The 23,723-nt window shown below is 44.9% G+C and overlaps 1 protein-coding gene across 1 annotated transcript in view; it reads right to left on the bottom strand.

Annotated features, from left to right (window-relative positions):
- The window catches only part of LOC308096367 (voltage-dependent calcium channel subunit alpha-2/delta-3-like), a gene marked incomplete at both ends in the record, with an annotated part of 311,418 nt that overhangs the window by 183,078 nt on the left and 104,617 nt on the right, over positions 1–23,723 (bottom strand). Inside the window, 1 exon segment of the mRNA XM_080443791.1 lies at positions 22,350–22,409. Coding sequence (XP_080299917.1) covers positions 22,350–22,409 — 60 coding nt within the window.

Raw genomic sequence — 23,723 nt, 5'->3', positions numbered from 1 at the left:
ATATAAAAGTAATCAATATAATAATCGCTACGAACATAATCGATGAGCATGGCAGGTGCTACGGGCTCACCTCTTCAGACTCCACCTTAGCCAGTAGCACTTGCCCTATAGCCTTGCCTACCTTGCAGTCTAAAATGTAATTTAGATAGCATGTTATGTAGACAGGTGCCAGGTCATAGTCATAGTCACCAAGACCTGCCATCCTATAGTTTGTATAGTTTCAATGTAGAGATTATTGCTTGTTTTGATATTATACTGTTTAGACTGGTTCTTGGTTTACCTATGATCCTAGATTATTATTTCTATGCATTTGATGTATTACCTCGTGTTGTCCTTGCTTACTGTAAATCGCTCTGGATAAACTCATTCAGTGTCAAAGACGTGTTTTACATGTTTTGGTGTTTTCAGTGTTTTTTTCCACCAGATGGCGCTGTTCGCCAACCTGCGATCACCATCTGAGTTAGCCTGGTTCCAAACCATAGACCCCGCCCACTCTCTGAGAGGACTGCCTCTTGGTCTGGTGTTGAAATGTGAGCCTAGGATATATTCGATACAAAAAATACCGTCCAATGAGAGTCGAAGGTGGGGGTGGGTCTAACGACAAGCCAATCAGCGAATATCTGCTAAAACAAGCTGTGCGATGACGTCAGATGTAGGCGGATCCGTGGATCTCTTGTGATTGGTTTAGGGAAATATGAATCCCCTCCCCCTTGTAAAAAGTATTTTTCTGTAGTTTTGGGGGAAAACCACCCCTCATTCATCTGCCCACAGCTATGGAATGGACGATCGCAGCGGCACACATTTTTTTCTGAGTCTACAAGACCCTTCTACGACTTTTAAAGCGATCGGTGGGTTGAATAATATGCTATGATTTTTCAAAGGTGAGTGAAAACACTCGGAAATCACTGGCACTGGCGGCAGACAATGTTTTTCTCTGGCACTGAATGAGTTAAGAGCATCTGCTACATGCCTAAATAGCAAATTGTTAATTGATATTTGCAACCCCACTTCTAGCAAAGCTTCATCTTGCCCCTGCAACATTATAAACAACCTCAGCAAACATGCATTTACAAGCCACAACATGACATACGCCGTTCCTTTTAAACTGGGTTAATCCATTTAGACCGGAAACGCATCTGTGTGTAATTTTTTGATTTCTTTGGCTATTCAAAAATAACAGATCTACAAGCTCATAGCGCGGCACCGAGTGCCGCGCTACGAGCTTGTAGATCTGCCGTTTTTGGAAAAGGATCGTTAAAATGTGTGGAAATCTTTGAATATATATACATTTTTAACTCAAATCTTTGAATCTGGGGGGTCCCTGGAACAAAATATTTTGAGATGGGGGGTCCGCAGCCAAAAACATGGCATTTTGGGGTCCTTGACATGAAAAAAGTCTGATATGATAGCAACATAGGTTTTTTAAAACAAATATTTTTTTTTGTTTAAAAGACATTTGTAAAATCCCCAGAAGCAAAGATTTGAGTTAAATATGTTCACTTAAAAAATGCATGTATACAAAAGATTTGCAATTTTTTTCACGATTTTTTGAAAATAGCAGATCTACAAGCTCATAGCGCGGCACTCGGTGCCGCGCTATGAGCTTGTATATCTGCTATTTTTGTAATAGCCCAAAGAAATCTTAAAATGACACAGAATGCGTTCCCGGTCTTAATGGGTTAAATGTGGCGAATATGTTCAAGCACGGAATGAAATGGATGAAAGCGCCGTACGCTTAATTGGACTTGACAGCGTACACATTCATGCTCAATGTAAATTACACGTCACATGGGCTTTCATGCCCGTGGCCATAGTGAGGGATTGTAGCGGCAATCCTTTACGGCACGGTTGACTGTCATCCACTCTGAATGCACACAACCAACCAATGTAGACAAGTCCTATCTGTGAATAGAGGTATCTGACTGCTGCACAAAGGGTCTGAGGAGGAGATACAACCTTGAAGAGGCTGTTTATATTTCTGCGTATCGGGTCTACTGTACCATACTGTATATGTCGGATTTAACCCATTAAGGCCGGAAACGCATCTCTGTGTAACCACTTTAACCATTATTTTACACTTTGGCTATACAAAAATTGAAAAAAAAAAAATGTTTTTATCGTGAAAATGTGTGCAAATATTTGTATATAATTTTTTTAAAGCAAACATTTGTAAAATATTTTGTTCCAGGGACCTCCAGAAGCAAAGATTTGAGTAAAAAATTTTCGCTTTAAAAATCTATATATTCAAAGATTTATACACATTTTCACGATTTTACAGATCTACAAGCTCATAGCACGGCACTCGGTGCCGCGCTATGAGCCAAAGAAATCTTAAAATGACAGAGATGCGTTCCCGGGCTTAATGGGTTAAAACTGGGAAAGCATCTGTTGACATTATACATTTTAGCTATATACTGTATATAGCATATTGGTTGGCTATTGAAATATAGCAGATATACAAGCTCATAGCGCGTCACTTTGTGCCACGCTATGAGCTTGTAGATCTGCAGTTTTTTTAAATCATAGAAATGTGTGCAAATCTTTGAATGTATATTTTTAAAGCATTTTTAACTCAAATCTTTGCTTCTGGAGGTCCCTGGAACAACATATTTTGAGATGGGGGATCGGCGGCCATTTTGGGGGTCCTTGACATGAAAAGGTTTTGAGCTACAAGTTTTTCAGAAAATACATTTGTAGAATCGGCCTCAGATCTTAATAGGTTAAGAAACAAAGGGGGGGGTCATCTTGTGTGTGCGTGTGTGTGTGTGTGTGTGTGTGTGTGTGTGTGTGTGTGTGTGTGTGTGTGTGTGTGTGTGTGTGTGTGTGTACGTGTGTGTACGTGTATTTTTGACAGGCAAGGCCATTATTTGAATGAAAATAAAATTGCCTAGAGGGTGGGGGGACCGACCGTGGACCGCAGTCACAAACGCAACATCCGGACCTGCGAAGATCCGCACAAGACTTTGCACAAACACTGTTCAGGGGTCTGCCATCAGAATGGTCATACAGTACCCCCAGGGGCCATGTTAGGGGCCCTTGGGGGCCACAGGTAGGCCCTTGATCCAATCCGTACAAAATTGGCACAAACGCTGTTCAGGGGTCTGCCATGAAAATAGTCACACTAAAAAATAATAATAATTGCACAATCTAGTGGTTTAAAAACGACGGGCTACAGTATATGGGGCAGGAGGGGAAGGTAGACGCTTTAATAAACACACACACACGCACACCACACACACACACACACACACACAGACACACACACACACACACACACACACACACACACACACACACACACACACACACACACACACACACACACACACAGATTGGGATACAAATGTTTCACCATTACAAAGGAGATTAAGCAATTAAAAACAGTAACATGAGGTATTAGAAAGAGCAATGGTATTTTTCCCCACGTTTTTTTTATGCCTATCACATCTCACGGGGGAACTTTTCAGCTTCACCCAGCTGAATGATGCCCCCAGAGGAGCGCGGAGGGGGGAGCAGTTAGGGGTTAAGTATCTTGCTCAGGGACACTTCGACCCATTGCTGAGAGCTGGAATCGTACCTGGGACCTCCGGGACCTCCGGGACCTCCGGAGTCCTATAGGCAGGCTCACTAACCACATATCTTAAACACCTCAAAATCACACAAAACACTTCATCAACATGATGTTCTGATATTGGTCTTCTCGCTTAGATTACATTATGTAGGTCCATTGTGCCATAATACATACCATCATACGTAAGACTGGGAGAGGGATATGCTTATGGCAGTATCATTAACTTGTATTTATTTATTATTACATTACTTATTTTAATTAGCATTTAAGAGGTCATGCATAGAGAGATACTGTTTTCCGCAATTAGTTTCAAGGTTGATCACAGATGAAGGTATTTTTGGATGAATCAAAATCGCATTTCTTATAAACTCATTATTTGGTTTATTACATTGTTTGGCAGAGGTGTGACATTATTTTTTAACAATTTTATTAACCATGAAGGCATTAGGTATTCTTTCAATTTACAAACTTTAGCATTTTATCTATATTGAAACTTGTAAATAAATGGTACATTTTGCTCTGGTAATCCACTATAAATCCACCCCTCCAGTGGGATGAAGGGATAAAAGTTAAAACTACTCATTTTGGAGATTTGATCTAGATTACAGCTTGGATTTGATTTCCTGATCCGATCGGATATCACAGTAATCCCAATCCTGTTTTTTCTGGTTTTGAACTACCCAAACTCTAAATCTGATCCGCTTGGATAGGGATTAAAAGTTTTGAACTCCTGGGGTAATACCATACACCTTAGTATTTTGGGGGTATTGCCAGTGGTGTAAAGTAACTAAGTACATAATTTACTCAAGTACTGTGCTTAAGTAAAAAATACTTTTACTTCTACCGCACAACATCTCAGAGGAAAATATTGTACGTTTACTCCACTACAATTATATAAAAACTTTATTTACTACTTTATTACAAAGCACACTAGTCACTTCAGCCCTACAGTATATATATATTTCGGCCATTTGAAAATAGCAGACCTACAAGCTCACAACACTTGTAGATCGACTATTTTCAAAATACTTTTTTAATACATTTTGAACTCGGGAAATGGGACATTCTGCACAACGAGTACTTTTACTTTTGGTGCTTTAAAGTATATTTTGATGCCGATACTTTTGTACTTTTACTCAAGTGCATATTGAATACAGGACTTCTACTTGCAACAGAGTACATCTAGATTGCAGCATTGATACTTTTACATAGAGTAAGTAAAACATGTGAGTACTTCTTCCATCACTTGGTACCGCCCAACAATACTCACACAGCTGCTTCTCTGCACTAGTAACACTCCAGACAGGAGAGAGAGGAGCTAAAACAAATCCTGCCTCGGACTCCATTTTCACTAAACATCGAGATCGGTTATTGGCTGTTGCGGTCTCCCCCACTCCAAGGAGGGATTTAATTGGCTGCAGAGAGAGAGGGCAGCAGGGGGCACTGCTCTGTTGCCCCCCCCCCCCTATTTACATGAGCATTGTGGGTATGAACGAGAGAGAGAGAGAGAGAGAGAGAGAGAGAGAGAGAGGGAGAGGGAGGAAGAAATCCTTAACAGATTACCATGCCAATTTCACATGGGAGCAAAGGCACTCTGGAAAGGACAGATAAGGGAAAATTCCTATCAAACTGCTGCCAGCCAAATATAATATGTATCCAGTAGCCGAAAAACACACAAACAGTTTATAATGAAACCAAACAGCGGTAGAGGAGAGTCGTCACCAGCCTACAGCGCAGTGGATGTAGTATTTTTAGTTGCAGTTGGTGATAATTACCCTCTATTCACTGTTCCGCGGGAAAGCACAATCACAAAAACATGCCACCACCGGTGTTGTGCAAGCCGACAAACGCACACGCGCACACACACACACACACACACACACACACACACACACACACACACACACACACACACACACACACACACACACACACACACACACACACACACACACACACACACGCACACGCACACAAACACCCCATCACCTATGCAGAATTGCAGATTATGTGTAAACAGGGAGAAGACCAAGCACAGGCATTTTGAATGGTAACAGCCCCACTATTACATTTTCATTTTATATTTAACACACGATGACTCTTTAAACAGGTGGTCTTCGTAACAGGTTACCTTGTTAACAAGAATATCTCACAATAAATGCATGTACGTTTTAACCTTAATTCAATCATGTTTCATTATGTTTAACATGGGTAAAAAGCCCCCTGTGGTTAAAAGCAAGGTTACGTAGTTGTGCTTTCTATTATATTATCTTTTCATCCTCATTCTACGCCTCATTCTCTACCCTTCGTTCTCTGTGTCTATGTTTTCCAGTATCAGAAGAGTACAAGTACTCTCTCCTCCTCCTCCTCCTCCTCTGTCTCTACTCCTCTCATCTCCATTATGAGGTCGTCTCCTTCCAGGGAAGCGTCAGCCGCGACGTACATGTTGGGTGGGTGGGTGGATGGATAGACGGATAGATAGATAGATACCTTTATTATCAGTCGTCCAGAGGCGGCACACCAGTTAAAGGAGTAGTTCACCCAAAAAATGACTTATTTTCTATCAATTACACAACCCATGAAGCCTTGAATACATGGAGATGTTTTTGTTGCATTCCTGAGCCAATAATTTGATGACCGGGTGGGAGACTCAAAGGACACTCACTGAGTCTCCTACTGGAGACTCCACCAGTCATCAAATTATTAGCTTAGGAATGTGATAAAAACAGCAAAATCTCCATGCATTCAAGGCTTCATGGGGTGTGTAATTGATAGAAAATAAGTCATTTTTGGAGTGAACTACTCGTTTTAAGGTTACAGAGTTACAGGTAAAGAGTAAGGAAAAGAACAAGTACTGTTGTATACAGCAATACAAGGCAAAAGAGAGGCACCGGGACGCCCCTCAATACAAGGGGAGGTTCTTCAGGTCAGGACCTTGGTCCTCAGTTCCCCAAGACCAAACTGACGACAGTGACAAGGACTATACACAAGTCCTGACTAAATTGGGAGATATTTTGTAGAAAAATGTAGACAAAATATAGATTTTTTTAAATAGAGAGAGAGAGAGAGAGAGAGAGAGAGAGATTGCACAGACCAACTGTACCACTGGCATTAATCCTGAGTTGTGCATAGCAGATCATTCCACAAGCTATTACTTTTCCACCATTCAAAGGTTCTGCTGCTCGAGGACATATTAGTCAGATGAGTGCACTGGTGCGTGAATGTGTGTCAGTGTACACACAGAATTATCACACAAAGATTATTATCAGTATTTAGGGGTTTAGGGACCCCCACCCACCCTTGACAGTGGTCTGACACCACAGCAAGGACCTGTGATTGGTTCAGTCCAGTCCGGTTCCTAGGACCACGGTGAGCTATAAGCCTAATCATCACATGGATTAAAGTAAAATAAAATCTCACGACTGAAAATTGATGTTAGGCCAGGACCTAATCTGCAATCACACACACACACTATACACGCAATACATTGGGCAGAAACCTCTCATCTCCATTTTTTGCTTTTTATGTTTCTTGTCTAATTCTCCGTAACATACTCACTATGGGATATCAGCGCCCCCTGGCGTTGATGCAGAGCTACATACCATAAACTCCCGGGCCATTCATTGGCTGAGAAGGGTATGTCACGTGTCCGGTAGACCGGAAGAGGTATAAAACCTCTTTCGTGACGTGGCTCATCCTCTTTCGCTTCTCTGCATGGCAGATGCAACAGCTGAAGACATACCTTAATAATAACAAACGTAACTTTGATCAGGACGGAAACCAGCTTTAGCCCACTCGGTGGTACTTGTACTAACCAACGGGTTTTCCTCCTATTAAAAAAAAAAAGTTTTTTTTTTCGATAGCCGCTTAGCCAGGGCAGCGCCCTGGCTGCGGGAGGCAGCGACGTCTCGTCCCCGGTCGTCGCGGATCCAGCAACACCCCGCATGGACACCGGCCCAGGGAACGTGGGTGGTGGGGCCCACCACGTGCGCTCACAGTCCACAATGGGCCCTCCGGCAGTCCCGGCTGCGAGCGGCGTTAGCCCCCGCTCGCAGCACCTCCAGGCTGCTACACAAGCCGTGCTACGCAGCACTGCAGCAGCCGCTAGCACCGTGTCTGGGGGAACCACCCAGGTGCAACTACCTAGCGGCACTTCCTCCCCCTCTTCCCAGCCGTCTACTCCGCTGCCACAGCAAGCGTACCGGGCCAGCGGTGCGTCGCCAGGAGACAACGAAGGGGCTCCGGCGACGGCAGCATAGGCGAGGGGAGAACGAGGCAGAAGCTCGTGAGTGAGTTAGCCCAGACTAGCTACGTTAGCTGCTTCGCTAGGTTAACGTCGCCTTAGTCAGGCAGTGTTTTGTTGGCTTAACACCCATGCAACAGGTTATTAACAGTGTTGTCCTAGCCTAGCTTGCCTCGCTAGGATAACACCAGCTTGTTAGCCTTCTCACTCTGTGTATCGAGCAAACCTCGGGGGCTTCTGAAGACCTTGGACAGGCTCATCGGGCGCCATTGGGACACATGTTGTTTTTGTCATAAGAATATGTTAAAACGTTCATGCTGTTTACTGTTTCTGTGCCTGCTCTTGTTTCATACTCATGTTCCAAGTACATAAAGCACATTAGCACATTAGCAGACTCTCACCGGTGCACAGACCGGTTCAGCCCCCCCCTCCCCCCCGGCCGTGCTGGGGAAGAGGACCGTGGCTTTACAGGCCTCGATGGACAAGATGGACGGCTCCTCGACTGCCAGAAGGCCATGTTTAATGAAAACGAATGTGTGTTTAAAAGTACACATTTTTTTCTGCCAAAGAAATAAATGTGTTACATGTTACAAACGATCTCGTTCTTTCACGTGGCTTGAGTGCAGCGGAGCAGTGGAGTCCCCTACCGCGGGCTTCTCTGCTCCAATGCTCTCTGTATATAAGCCCATAATGTCTGTGATGCCCGAACTCCGGTATCCCAGACATTGATGGGATAATATCTGTGCATGTAATGTAAAGGTATCAACGTTCTCAATTACATAAGCCCACACTGTCTAGAACACCCGAGTCCCGATGTTCTAGACATTGTTGGATAACATCTGTGCATGTTTTTGGATCATTTGAAGGTAATATGAAAACCCACATCACCCCTGTCCGCCAGAGGGCGCAAATGCGCCAGTGGAATGGGGTCACGCCGGTTTTTGCCTTCCGTCCCACAGGAAGTGCTCACGCACCACTGTGAACCGGAAGTACTTCGGTCAGACATGACCCCTTGGCCGTACCGCCTCACGTTCGCCGCTGGAGGGCGACAAAGCACCTCCTAGGGAGGACGACTTTGTCGACAAGATGGCGGCGGCCAGAGTAAGTTAGGGAGAGAGTAATGACAGTAGCGTCGATCCCATTGTGAGAATGGAAGGCGGAAGTGCTCTGTCTACGTCAATGAGATAGTTCCAATGTTGGAACTATAGCCCATAGAGGCCCGCTTTGCAGCGAGAGCAAAGTGTGACGTTACTCTCTTTTCTACACTCTGGCGACGGCCAAGGTAGGATTACTCATAGGTATATATATCCAGTGGTGTGATCTAGTTTTCACTGTATATATCTATGGGCTTAATTCTGACGCCGGGGTTTTTTCCCGTGGCCAATCACGTGACTCCTCCGAGTCCTCCGTTGGCCAGGGCTTACCAGCGCTACTAAACGAGGGCCACACACACGGCCCCGTCTGTCCAGCGTCGCGTCTGTCCAAGTAGCAGTGCTGTTGGTTCCCATGGGAACGAACAAGCTGCGGTGACGGACAAACCGGATGCTGACGTCAGGCAAGGTCCCCGTGACCAGGTCCTTGGGACAGACCGTTAGTACCTCTACTGCCTCGAGCGGTCACCTCAGGGTTAGCCGAGCGGCCGGTGACGTCATCGTCCAATCCACTCGCTCGGTGTGGGAAGCAATGGGAGGTTTGCAAGCCGAATGCTTAGGTATTGCTCACAATACTAAAGGGTTTCAGGCTGCATTTCTCCACAAAACCCCCCGTGACAGAAAAAGTATTGTTTTCCCGTGCAAGGGGTCCAGCAGCCAATACTCTGAGGGAGGAAGTCTCCTTCCTCTTGAGCATGGGCGCTATTAAAGAATTACTTCCGATACTTCTGTTTACTATCCCAGTACATCAGCGTTACACTGTATGTGTACAGGGTTTTTCAGTACAGCAGTGACACACTGTGATTGTACTGATCAACTCCCCTGATCCGCAACAACACATTGTGGTTGTACTGGTGTGTTTTCCACGTGCTCTTATGCATATAATCTCCTATGTCGGACACGGTGTTGTTCCTCTCATGCGGAGGATAAGGCAACCATGTCTCTGAGAGAGGGGGTTCTCTCTCTCTCCATAGTGAGAATGTTACGAAGAATTTGTCAAGAAACTCGAGGTTACGTTGTAACCCCGGTTTCCTTAGAGTTCAGAGTAACATAGTCAGAGAACTATCTATGAATCGGAACCAACTGGTTTTCTTTTCGTAATATTTTCTGGTGGAAAAGAAGGGGGGGGGGGGTACGACCCATTCTGAATCTGAAGGGTCTCTTTAAATACTTGGGTCAAAGAGCGGACCTCTGTCTCCGCCATTTTGGAGGGACAGATGCCCCCTTTGCCGTAACGCCTCACGCACTACAGACCTCGTTCGCCACTAACGAGCGACAAAGCACTCCCTACGGGGAGGACGACTTTGTCGACGCTCCGTCCGGAGCCTTTGGGCTCAGACGAGAGGGCGACGGCCAAGGTAGGCTTATTTCGGACGGCCCCGTTTGTCAGAGTGACAGCGCCGTTGGTTTCCATGGAAACAGACAGGCTGCGCTGGCGGACAAACCGGATGCTGACGTCAGGCGAGGTCCCCGTGACCGGTCACGTGACCCCGCCGGGTCCTAACGGACCGTTAGTACCTCTACTGCCTCGAGCGGTCACCTCAGGGTTAGCACCGCTGGCGGCAGTGGCAGCGTCGCTGGTCCCCATGGCAACGCACACAGGGTTAGCGCTGCTAGCACCAGTAGTAGCGTCTTTGGTCCCCATGGCAACGCACACACAAAAAACCGGTTCCCTTGGAAACGGATTTCAACGTTTCTTGGCTCATGGTGGTTTAGCCTTGACTAGCTTGTTAGCTGCTAGGTTTGCATAACCTCCAGTCAGGCTACTGTTGCTTCAATTGGCGGCGAACTGGCCTCACTAACAACAACACATTGCAGTGTTGTTTTTTGGTGCAGCGCATAGCCAGCCCCGCTAAAGCAACACCACGGTGGCCACCTACCACCGCTACCCTTCCACGGTCTCTAACGGCCCCGCATGTGCGGGTCCGCTGGATCACGTGGCGACATCACCGGTCCAGTTGGAAACGTGTGCGTTGTCCGCACTGGGTGACATCAGAGCCCCTACTAACTCGCTTGCTGAGGCAGCTTGTTGGAGAGTTTGCAGTCCGGAACTGTTTACTATCCCGGTACTTCAGTGGTACACTGTGTGTGTAGGGGTTTTTCAGTACATAAGTGACACACTGTGGTTGTACTGGTCAGCTCCCCTGATCAACAACAACACACTGTGGTTGTACTGGTGTGTGACCCTCTTTGCGGACGGTGCGTTAAGGAGATGGGTGGACCAGCATTGTTTTCAATGCTTGTTTCCACGTTCCTTTCTATCCACCACGGTCAGGAGATGGCGCGGCACATCGACGTGACCGTTTCCCCACTTGACGTCGCGGGGTTTTTCACCGTCACCGCCCGTCGAGCGTCTTGGTCCCGTCTCAGCGGACCACCTTCATAGGGGATCTCGCTGGGCTAGACCAGGCTCACGGCGCGTCTGTCCCGGGCGGGATAGACAGCTTTTCGGCCTATGGTCTTCTCGCGTGAGGCGACAAGTCACATACAGGCTATGCGTGCAGGCGACGGGTCTCATGACTTCGGCCTTACACCTGTTTCGTTTGGACAAGCCCCACATGTGACCTTTTTTCCCCGGAGGTGGATGTGGGCTCTTGGAGCCCCGTCCACCTGAGGTTATCGGAAGGTCCGGGTATCCCCACGGTGCGTGGACACGCTTAGATCGTGGTCAGATGCAGCCCTTCTGTCCAAGGGGTCAGAATGGGGGCTGTGGTCTCGCGGAAGGTCATTACCACGGACGCCAGCCTCACAGGAGGGGTGCCGTCCACGGGAGCCGCTCGGCCAGGGGGGTGTGGGGTCCCAGTCTACAGACGGCCCACATCAACTACCTGGAGCTGATGACGGTCTTCTTCTGACGGTCAGACTTTGCAAGGCTCGGGTTTCGAGGTTGTCATGTCCTGGTCAGAACCGACAACACCACGACCGTGTGCTATGCCAAAAAGCAGGGAGGCCTGGCCTCTCCAGTGTTGGACAGGCTAGCTGGCGATCTGACGCTGTGGTGCGACGCGCGCCTTACGTCAACCAGAGCCTCACAGGTACCGGGCCTCCTGAACAGCGGAGCGACTCTGTTGTCCAGGGGCATTTTTTGGTACGCAGATTGGCCTCTCCTCTGGAGATAACAAGCCAGATCTGGGCCAGGTTGGCCGACTGAACTGCTTTATGCATTCCCGTCACTGGAGTTGGTCCTCTCAACTTGGAGAGGGTCAGACTCCACGGACTGTCAGTGCCGCTGGTGGCACTGGCGTGGGGCGTGTGGAGGTTAGGAGTAATCCTCTCCTCTACAACGAGCCCTGGGCCCTCCCCCCGATCAGAGATCTGCTACGGCAGGCAGGGGTCGGGATTTTCCACAAGCAACCTCAGGACCTAGACCGGTGGGCTTGGCCCGTGAGGGGGAGACCTTGACTTCTTATGGCCTGCCCCCTGAGGTGGTAGCTACCATCCAGGGGGCGAGGGCCCTTTCCACGAGGTCTGCGTACAACGACAGGTGGAACCTGTTCGTGTCATGGTGTCTGAGTCAGTCACCGCCGGTTGAGGCCTTCCGGGCCTCGGTACGCAGCATCCTCATGTTCTTGCAGGACAAATTGAACCAAGGTCTGGTTTTCTCGACGGTTAAGGTGTACCAGGCGGCCATTTCCGCTTGTCACGTGGGTTTCGATGACATGACGGTTGGCCGACATCCGCTGGTGCGTAGTTTATGAACGGTGCCAGGCGGGCCAGGCCGGTCTCTAGGCCTCTGTTCCCGGCCTGGGACCTGGCGGTGGTGCTGGGGGCGCTTTGCCTCCCACCGTTCGAGTCCTTTCACTCTATGGATCTGGAGATCGTTAGTCTCGAAACGGTTCTTGTGGTTGTTTTCACTACAGCTGCACGGGTCAGCGACATACATGCGCTCTCAGTAAGTTCGGAGTGCATGAGGTTCTTGGGAGACGACAGCATGGTTTGGTTAAGCCCAACATGGCGTTTGTTCCCAAGAACGGAATGGTGACCCAGACACCGGTTGAGCTGATAGTTTTTCATCCGCCTCCTTTCGCTTCTGCAAAGGATAGGCGGCTGCACTGTCTCTGCCCAGTGAGGGCGTTGAAGCTCTACTGCCAGAGGACGGCGGTCGGCCGGTCGTCGTCGCAACTTTTTGTCTCCTTCGGCCCAGATGGTCGGAGGAAGGCAGTGACTAAGGCGACGCTTTCTAGATGGAGTTTGGATGCCATTAGGCTGGCCTACGTCAGTAGTGGCGCTCCAGTTCCAGAAGGACTGAAGGCTCACTCTACTAGAGGCGTGGCTACTGCCTGGGCCCTCTCCAGGGAAATGTCGGTCCAGGAGGTGTGCGCGGCCGCAAACTGGTCGTCTCCATCGACTTTTGCGGCCTTCTACAGCCTGGATGTGGCAGCGGCGTCAGTGGCGCACGCTGTACTGGACATAGCGGCTGTCTCTAGTTAGGGTAGGGGAGGTTAGGCAGGTCTTTTGTGTAACCCGCCTTTTTTCCCTTCTCTACCTTCCTTCTCTTGAGTCCCCTCGGAACCACCGTTGGTAGGTTTCCAGGGGAGGAGGCCCTGTTTCCTTGTTTTCACTTATGGGTCAGACTTGTGTCTGTTCATTAGATGAATAGGCAGACTTGGTCTGTCAGGGTCCTTTTCTTTCAATTATATACCGCACCCCGGCCCGGAGGGCTGGGGCGCCCGTGAGGCCGAAGGTCACGTCCATGGGGACGGGGCCTTATGGCTAGGGGCCGTGCGGACCTGAGATTCGGTATGGCTATAAGCCCCAGGGGGGTTTATGTATCCCATAGTGAGTATGTTACGGAGAATTAGACAAGAAACTCAGGGTTACGGATGTAACCCCGGTTTCTTTAGAATTCGGAGTAACATACTCACCTAACACCCCTGTTTGTGTGCATCTGCATGCAGAGAGCGTGTTAAAGAGGATGAGCCACGTCACGAAAGAGGTTTTATACCTCTTCCGGTCTACCGGACACGTGACATACCCTTCTCAGCCAATGAATGGCCCGGGAGTTTATGGTATGTAGCTCTGCATCAACGCCAGGGGGCGCTGATATCCCATAGTGAGTATGTTACTCCGAATTCTAAAGAAACCGGGGTCACATCCGTAACCCTGAGTTTTTTCCCGTAATTAAAAAAAGGCCTACTTTGTCATACTACAGTGTCACACAAACGTAGCAAAAGTCTACAAGCTCTAAACACGTGCTGCGTTTTGAGCTTACATTTTGACATTCTTTGAATTTGAATCCAGAAAAGTAAACGTTTTTGGACAGCCAAGGTTTTCCACCCGACGCCAACGATATCACACGTTTCATGATTTTGGTATGATAGTACAGTATGATAGTATGATGGTATGATGGTATGGTAGCCATACACCCAACCAGTGGAAAAAAATGCAGATTAAGACTTTAACCCATTAAGACCTGAGGCCGATTCTACAAATGCCTTCTAAATCAGTAGGTCTCACACTTTCAAGATTTAAAAAAAATAATGACACATAAACTTTCCCAGTTTTAATGGGTTAACCTTTGCTTTTATGAAATAATATACGAGATCATTAGGATTTTCTCGAAGATTGAACATGTATTCTATTGGTAGTTTGACCTCTTCAAATACTCTTTCATCTTAAAAAAAAAAAAAAAAAAAAAAAATAGGCTATCTACGAGCATGCTGTGACACATTGTCGTAGATAGACTATTTTCGGTGGATGACATGCCGACTATGGAATAAATACAAATGTCTGAAATGACTTGTGGTGACTGAGAACTTTAATTCATTAAGACGCATCTGTGTCATTTTACGATTTATTTGGCTATTAAAAAATAGCAGATATACACTGAGTGCCGCGCTATTTGGCCGTGCTATTTGGTCGTGGACCCCCCCCCCCCCCCCCCCAGAAGCAAAGATTTGAGTAAAAAACTGTTGGCTTAAAAACATATATACATATTCAAAGATTTGCACAAATAAAAGAAAAAAGAAAAGAAAAAAGAAAATAGCAGATCTACAAGCTCACTCGGTGCCGCGCTATGAGCTTGTAGATCTGCTATTTTTGAATAGCCAAAGAAATCTTAATGCGTTGCCAGTTTTAATGGCTTAAACACAAGCAAAGTTTGAGACGCTCTAACATACTGTATATCAACTGGTGTATTAGTGCTGGTGGGTGTTGTGGCTTTTATCAGGGATGTGCATTATCACCTCCAGACGGTATGTGTGGAACTTCCCCGGCATCATCCCCCATCAGCCTTGTGGCCTAGTGTCATTAACGCTGAAACAACAGGACACTCACTTTGCTGGCCTTCATCTCATCTCTGCCAAGTAATTACCGCCATAAAGCACCCGCTGCGAGAGAGCCCACGCGCTCTTAGCTATACTGGCCTGTGTCCTGTACTCACTCACACACACAGAGGCAAACGCACACACACGCTTTTGCATTACTACACTTGTGAGGACATCCACGTTTTCGGACGACAATTTTCTCCCTACATAACTGTGTATATGCACACATGCACTCACATTCCCAAATGCATGCTCTTGTGTTTGCGAGTGCAAACACAAGAGTTTGCGGGTGCAAACCATAGACTGTAAAAAAGAAATGGACAAAGCGATGCCATTGGTTTCAACAGACCGTAAATGAAGCCGATTGTTCAGGAATTTCAAATCCGCCATCTTTCAATATCGCGTCATATCGCGTCATATCCTGCAGAATGACACCAGACCATTATTGGTTGGGTAGCTTGTCAATCAAAAGCGGGGGCGGGGAATGAATGAGTTGAGTCACATTAGTCTGGAGGTGGTAAAAATGCACTGCTGATTGGCTGAAGGGGTTGTCAGTCAACGGTATTACTCCCGCCCAACTCCAGCCCACAGCCAAAATTGCAGAATGGGCGATCATGCCAGACTCACTCCTGAAATAAATGACAAATGAGATTTCCGGAGGGAGGGTTTACCAGGCTAACAAACATGTGCGTTCCTACCTGGCAAACACATGCTGACACGTGTCTACGACCTCACGTTACAGAAGACAAGATATAAAGGTGAAGTCCAACGCACTTCGGTCAACTTTTGAGCAGACGGGCTCTGGTGCCAGTGTTGGGCAATATTACTCAGGAGAGTAATATGTTACTTATTACATATTACTCTTTAAAAAAGTTATACTATTATATTACTTATTACTCAAAAGTAATTATTATATTACATATTAAATTAAATATTACTTTTGCCCCCCCCCCCCCCGCCTCCCCGCAAAAAAAGAGATGTACAACAACACAATCTGTTTAGTCAGCTCCTTTTAGAACTGAATCCAATTTTTGGGGAATAACAATAATGATAATAAGAGTCACCAATCAGCCAAAAAGGCTATAAAATACAGCAGCAATCTCTCTTGACCTTTTAAACAAAATGTTTTCAAAAGGCAGCCAACAATTGTTTTTACATAGTTATATGGTATAATATTACTGTTTTGGCAGAGTAATACCTTACACTACTCGTTACTGGGTAAAACAATAATATTACAGTAATGTATTAAAAGTAACTTGTTACTGCCCAACACTGCTCAACAGTAGCGAACAATAGTACATGATTACAAACTTTTGATCTGGGTAATTCAAATAAGACATCAAATACGACATCGGAGCACGTCTTCCTCAAGAGTGAAGTAGAACAAAAAGAAAGAAAAAAATAGCATCCCTATTCTGAGGGGAACATTAGCCGAAAATAGCAGAACTACAGTACAAGAACAGGTGTGGTGGGTGGTCTAAAGTTTAAACAATACACCTGTATAGTACAACAGAAAATAGCACATGCATATTCCACACACTTTTAAACTCCAACTGGCACCATATCAGAGAAGACATCTCAGAGTTTATACTGCCAGACGAATAGACGTATGCCATCCAATCCATTGTTGTTTTATCACAGCGCCTGTTAAAACCGATCAGAGCTTATCTCAATACAGAGTGGGAGAATCCACAACATTGCAACGTGTTGCCTACACTGCAAGCATAATAAAGCAATGTTAAGGGAGAGGGGAGAAAGACAAGGAGTAGACAGTATCTTGTTATAAAGTGTTTGTTTATTTAGTTATACGTACAAATGGATAAATTAATACTGAGGGTTTTTATTGTGTAGTGTTTAGAATCAGCCCAGGACAGCACTCAGGGGTTAGATTAGCAAATTGATCCACTTTAATGGTGCATGACAGCACCGAACCACAGGGCGTTCAGTCTAATGCCTTAGAGAGCTAAACACAGCACACACAAACACACAGACACGCACGGGAATAGAGATGCATGCTGCAAGCATGCACGCACACATGCACGCATCAGGGCTATTAAAATAGTTGCACGGTAAATACTCCCAAGCCGGCTTACTACATTACTTCCCGTTTTTGAAACTCTACTTTGTCCCTCCTACATGAATGAAGTATTTTCAGAGTTTGGTGAGAAGTGCTCTCACTCCGGCAAAAACACACACACACACACACACACACACACACACACACACACACACACACACACACACACACACACACACACACACACACACACACACACACACACACACACACACACACACACACACACACACACACACACACACACACACACACACACACACACACACACACACACACACAGTATGGAGCCAGTCTCTAACCATTTAAAAGCTGCTCAAATGGATTTTGAGGCAGAACCATGCAGAGGCTGGGTTTGGGGGTGTGTATGCAGATATGATTATCTGTTTAATTTTGCACAAGTCTTTGAAGCTGAGGGCGGAACTCCTCGAGAAAAGTTTTTTTTACATTTTTGGCCAGCTCTGGGGTATGCAGCACGTGGGGGTGTGATGTGATATGAAATGATTTGCAATTTGTATTCAAGTATAGCTGGATTCCACATGATAATAATGCTATCTGGGATCATTCCTGTCCCGGAAATCACGAGACAGAAATAAAACATACTATGATAACTGTTCCCATCTTCCATACAATCATTTTCTTAGTGATAACGGCTTGAATATGCTTATGTGTGTGTGTGTGTGTGTGTGTGTGTGTGTGTGTGTGTGTGTGTGTGTGTGTGTGTGTGTGTGTGTGTGTGTGTGTGCGTGTGCGTGCGTGCGCATACAGTACTTTATTATAGCTATTATATTAGCCATTTGCCAGATCATAGCGGAGGCCCTCAGGGCTTTATACTAGAATCTATGCTGTTTTCACTCTACATTAAATATCTTCGCTGAAAATACTGTGGCCGATCTACAAGCGTATCTACGACCCATACAAGCCGATCTAAAAGCCGATAGTGACGCGTAAGCTTGTAGATCTGCTATTTTCTGCGAGAGTTTTCCCCAGATTAAGGATGCTGGGGGTTAAGTGAGTTGAGTTGTGGATTATTATGTATTATTATTCTGGGTGGTATGCATGTGCAATAACTGATACAAATCACGTTTAATCACTGTCAATGATAACAGGGGGTTGTCAATGATAACAGGGGGTTAAGTCTGACTTGGTCCTTCATTCATCAGTCATACAATGCTTTTGCAACCTTGTTCATTTGAAGGTTCAGCTATAACGGCTGCTGAATAAACAGGGTCACTCTAGTTAATTTACAAAATGCTACAGTGACTGTTTCAGTCTCCATGAATGAATGATTTAGAGGCCTTCACTGTGGATGTGAAGAGAGAAATGAGGACTGTGAGAAATGCACCGACATTGAAGCGATGGCCACTAGGTTATCTAACTTCACATCAAAGAATGTAGAAGTACCTACAGTATACATTTATGGGTCCATTTGGTTCCATCTGTACTCTCTGAGTTAAATTAACACTAAAGGAATGTACTGTGTAACGTCCTATTAGCAGACATATACACTAAGCGGTCTTCTCAAAGTTGTTCTTAAAGATTTAGACAATCCTACCTGCCAACATAAGACTAGGAGAAATAAGAGGATTTTCTGGTGGGGGGCTTGACTTAGTATTCACTGACTTAGTATTTACTTAGTATTCACTGACTTAGCATTCACTGACTTAGCATTCACTGACTTAGTATTCACTTAGTATTCACTGACTTAGTATTCACTGATTTAGCATTCACTGACTTAGTATTCACTTAGTATTCACTGACTTAGTATTCACTTAGTATTCACTGACTTAGTATTCACTTAGTATTCACTGACTTAGTAATCACTTAGTATTCACTGACTTAGTATTCACTGACTTAGTATTCACTGACTTAGTATTAACCCATTAAATCCGGGAGAGCATCTCTGTCATTTTAGATATCTTTGGCTATTAAAACATCTTGAAAATACGTGCAATTTGGCCGATTCTACAAATGTCGTATAAATCCTCACAGTTAAAAAAAGATATCGCTATATCAGTGGTTCTCAAACCTTTTCATGTCAAGGACCCCCAATATGATATGTAATTGACTGCGGACCCCCATCTCAAAATATTTAGTTCCAGGAACCCCCAGAAGCAAAGATTTTAGTTAAAAATGTTCCCTTTAAAAAACATATATTTAAAGATTTGCACACATTTTCATGATTTTTCAAAAAATAACAGATCTACAAGCTCGTAGCGCGGCACTCGGTGCCGCGCTACGAGCTTGTAGGGCTGATATTTTTTAATACCCAAAGTATAAAATAAGAGTTATAGCTCAAATCTAAAATGACACAGATGCGTTCCTGGATTGAACGGGTTAACATTATGGCCCTAGCGTCTGGGTTGAGGTGACCATAATTAAGGCTGTTTTCAGGAGAAATGACAATTCAGAAGCACAGCGGGAGAAAGGGTAAAAATGCATGAGTTTCCTGCTAAATTTAGGAATGTTGGCAGGTACAGTATGCAATCCATACTGTACAGCCCTGTACTTCCTGTTTTTTAGCCGCCACCCTTGGTGACAAGTGAGATTGTCCTATTTTGCTGTGTTCGCAGCAAAACAGTGATCTTGATTTGGGAATATGAATCAGGTTTTATGTAATGGCTGGTATAGACTAGCCTGGAATCTCACTTTGCTTAGAAGCAAAGTATAAAAAATAAATAAAATAAAAGCGAAGGTAGCCATCAGTCTGGGTTCCAGGCTAGGTATATAGACCATGGTTATTATAGTTATTAAACTAAAGCTAACGAAATGACTAAAACTAGAACTGACATAACATTTTAGTTAACTGAAATAAAAACAAACACGGCTTTACAAAAACATGATACCTATCTAAAAATAACTAAATTGAAACAAACTAAAATCATAGAGTAAATGGCCATAGTTTTGGTCTCTGTTGCAAATTGTAAATATTTGCTATTTGTTCAATAATAGCAAAAATAGCTAACAAGCTCACTTTGGCTATATTTTTCTGATTTAGTTGAATCTTAACACTGAACAATCCATGTTACATTAATAAAACAAACTAAAAAACTAAACTAAAACAAAGCATTTCCACAATATGACACTACGACACACACTATGAAACTAACAAAACAAAATAAAAAATAAGAGCATATTAAAAAAATTAACTATAATTTCCTTGGTATATACAGAATGGCCTGTTACTTACAAATTGCATTATGGTTCTTGTAGGAACGCAGAGAGCCCGCAAAAATAGACAGAAAGGTTTATCATAGTCTATTATTGTATATGTTTCTATAGACTATGATAACCAGCATGAACGTTTCCATTCAGTAATACATATATACAGTACATACATGTGTAGAAAGAGTGCATGTGTTTGCTTTTGTACATGTACATGTGCTCAAGTACTGTACTTAACACATTGGGTGCCAAAACCGGGATTTACCATGTTTTTAAAGAGTAGCGCTTAGGTGCCAAAACCGGAATTTACCGCGTTTTCAATGTTTTTTCCACAAAGGGGGGGGGGGGGCTAGCACAACTTTGGAACCACCCACGGTGCCTCTTAAATGGAAGGGACAGATGGATCACTGTGCCAAAAAACATGGCTTCTGTCCACTCCCATTCTATCTCCTTGATAAAAACCTCCGGATCTCCTTAACTTTTTACAGTGGTGAAAACGAGTCATTTTCGGTACGCGATCACTCCGCAATGGCGGCTCGCGTGAGAGATGTTATTGTTCCAGGCGTTAGCCTGGACCATCCACCATCGTACACGCATCCATTGTTTACATCCGAGAGCTCGTTGTGGAGTCTACATCTCTAAACAGCGCAGCGTTACAAACGGTGAGATCTCTGGCACTAAACGTACACAGTTTTAATAAAACTCTGGCACCGAATGTGTTAAGAGCAATGTTGGTGTATTTTTACTTTACTGGAGTATTTCCAATTGTCTGCACTTTTACTTCTACTCCACTACATCTCAGAGGCAAATATTGTACTTTTACACCATCACACCATGTCAGTGTCAGACAGAGGACACACTGAGGAAACACTGAGAAACAGGTCACAGGTGGCTCTGAACTGACACCCGGAGGCGTACAGTATTTATACACTGTCAATGTGACGCTGTCACGCGACCAAAATAGCAGATCTACCAGAACACAACGTGGCGCTACGCGGTACAGAGTGGTGCCCTCTTGACCGGGGTCCCTCAGAGGTCTGTAGGCCTACATGGAATCCTCCTCTTTTTTTCTCCTCTATACCAAAACAAGCTCACACTATGTGTCACGACTCGAGCAACAACATCCGTACGACGTGTATGAATTAACTCATTCACTGCCAGAGAAAATAAATCAGCCACTGCCAGCGATTTTTCGTTTTCCTTGCCTTTTCAACTAGTCACAGAATATGTAGGCTGCCCTAGCGCGTCTGATGTCTGGTCTAGAGGGGCGGGTTCAAAATCACCGATCTGTCCGTCAGCCCCTGCCCCGCCCCATGCCCCTCCTCCTCCCATAATGTGCAGCATTGAGAGCCCTGACACACAACATTTGGAGCGACGCCCACTGCACTCTGGTTGGTTGGGGAAATGAAACACTTCCTATGCCAGGAACGTCAAGGCTCTTATTTTTTAGCAAACCGCAAAGGAAAATAAAAGCCTGGAGATCGAGGCTACAGAATATGTATCTCCAGTATGATCGATCCCCCTATCGTTGCTAAACACGGAGGGTTTCACTGTGCCTCCGTGAAGAAAAAAAAATCACGACCATCTCTTTGCCTGCCACGGACGAGATTTCTCGTCAGATTCTGCTAAGGCGCAGCCTGCCACTGACGAGAATGGCGAGATTTGTGTTTTCGGTGGTTTTCCACCAGATGGCACTGTTATCTACCCTATGAATGATGCTTTCACTGCCTGATGACGACAGATTAAAAAATAAATAAAAAATAATTTGCTTATGTGATTTTATTATAAGCGTGATTATAGGTGAATCCCTTTCATTCTCATGATGTTTTTTTTTGCGGTGGAAAAATACACGCAAATATGCGTGAGCACCACCTACCTGTAGGTCTGGGTCCTCCTCGTGTTGTAGGTGGGCTTCTTCTGCTGCTTCTACCAGCCTCTGAGGAGAGGAGAGGAGAGGAGAGGAGAGGAGAGGAGAGGAGAGGAGAGGAGAGGAAGACACAGTATTTACCATCTGTAACACAACATTTTCTTGTCTAAAAGTTAACCCATTTAGACCGGGAATGCATTTTTTGATTTGTTTGGGCTATTCAAAAATAGCAGATATTCAAGCTCATAGTGCGGCACCGAGTGCCACGCTATGAGCTTGTAGATCTGCTATTTTTGGGAAAAATCGTGGGTCTTATATATATATATATATTTTTTTCTCAAATCTTTGCTTCTGGGGGACTCTACAAATGTCTTCTAAATCCTAACTAATGTTGCTATAATATCAGTGGTTCTCAAAAATGATATGTATTTTGCCGTGGACCCCCCCCATCTCAAAATATTTTGTTCCAGGGACCCCCAGAAGTTGTAAAGTTTAAACTGTTCACTTTAAAAAAATGTATATTCAAAGATTTGCGCAAATCTTCACGATTTTTCAAAAATAGCCGATCTACAAGCTCATAGCGCGGCACTCGGTGCCACGCTATGAGCTTGTATATCTGCTATTTTTGAATAGCCCAAACAAATCTAAAAATGACACACAGATGCGTTCCCGGTCTGAATGGGTTAAAGCAGCAGCACAATGTAACTTTTTAACAACTATATATAGCATATTATGTCCCACAAAATTGTAAAGTTACATGTTTAAGCAATAACAATCATCCTTCCCTGCTATAAGGGCTTGACTGTATACTATGTATAGGGGAGACAGTGAGTTTCACCCTGGCATATCGAGGCAGAGCTGCCAGTCAAAGCGAAGACTGGCCAATCACGGCACGTCCTCGCCGGACATGCTTGCAGAGACTCTTGGGTAATGAAGTCAAAGATGTTGTCTGCCATTATTTGTGTCCAAAGTGGCCACTGATAGCCCAAAGTATACATAATGCTGCAGCTGCTGCTTTATGAATGGGTACAGTAGCATTCTGAAGTAATATGAATGAGTATAGTGAGAAAAAGACAACAGGTGGGCCATCAGTGGACTCGACTGTGGAGTAGTGTAAGCGCTTAAGCCCTATTTAAAATTTTGACAAATGTTTTGATGTGAAAAGTGAAATGTTGATTGATGTGCATTGTCCCTGGTTAAACAAAGGGAAGGAAAAAGAAAACAAAATGTCACGACTCTCTCTTACTGTCTGGTGTCCGAACTAACGGACCTGAGTGTCCTTGGGCTCAAGTCTGAAGGGACCTAATTGCCCCCGGGTTCATTTCAAAAACGGGTCTTTGTTCTTTGAAAATTAATTCATATGAATTCATTCATATGCACTTT

The sequence above is a fragment of the Gymnoscopelus braueri genome (genome assembly GCF_963280865.1).
Source record: "Gymnoscopelus braueri genome assembly, chromosome: 12".
Taxonomy (NCBI): Eukaryota; Metazoa; Chordata; class Actinopteri; order Myctophiformes; family Myctophidae; genus Gymnoscopelus; species Gymnoscopelus braueri.
This window is presented reverse-complemented; position numbering and strand designations above follow the sequence as displayed.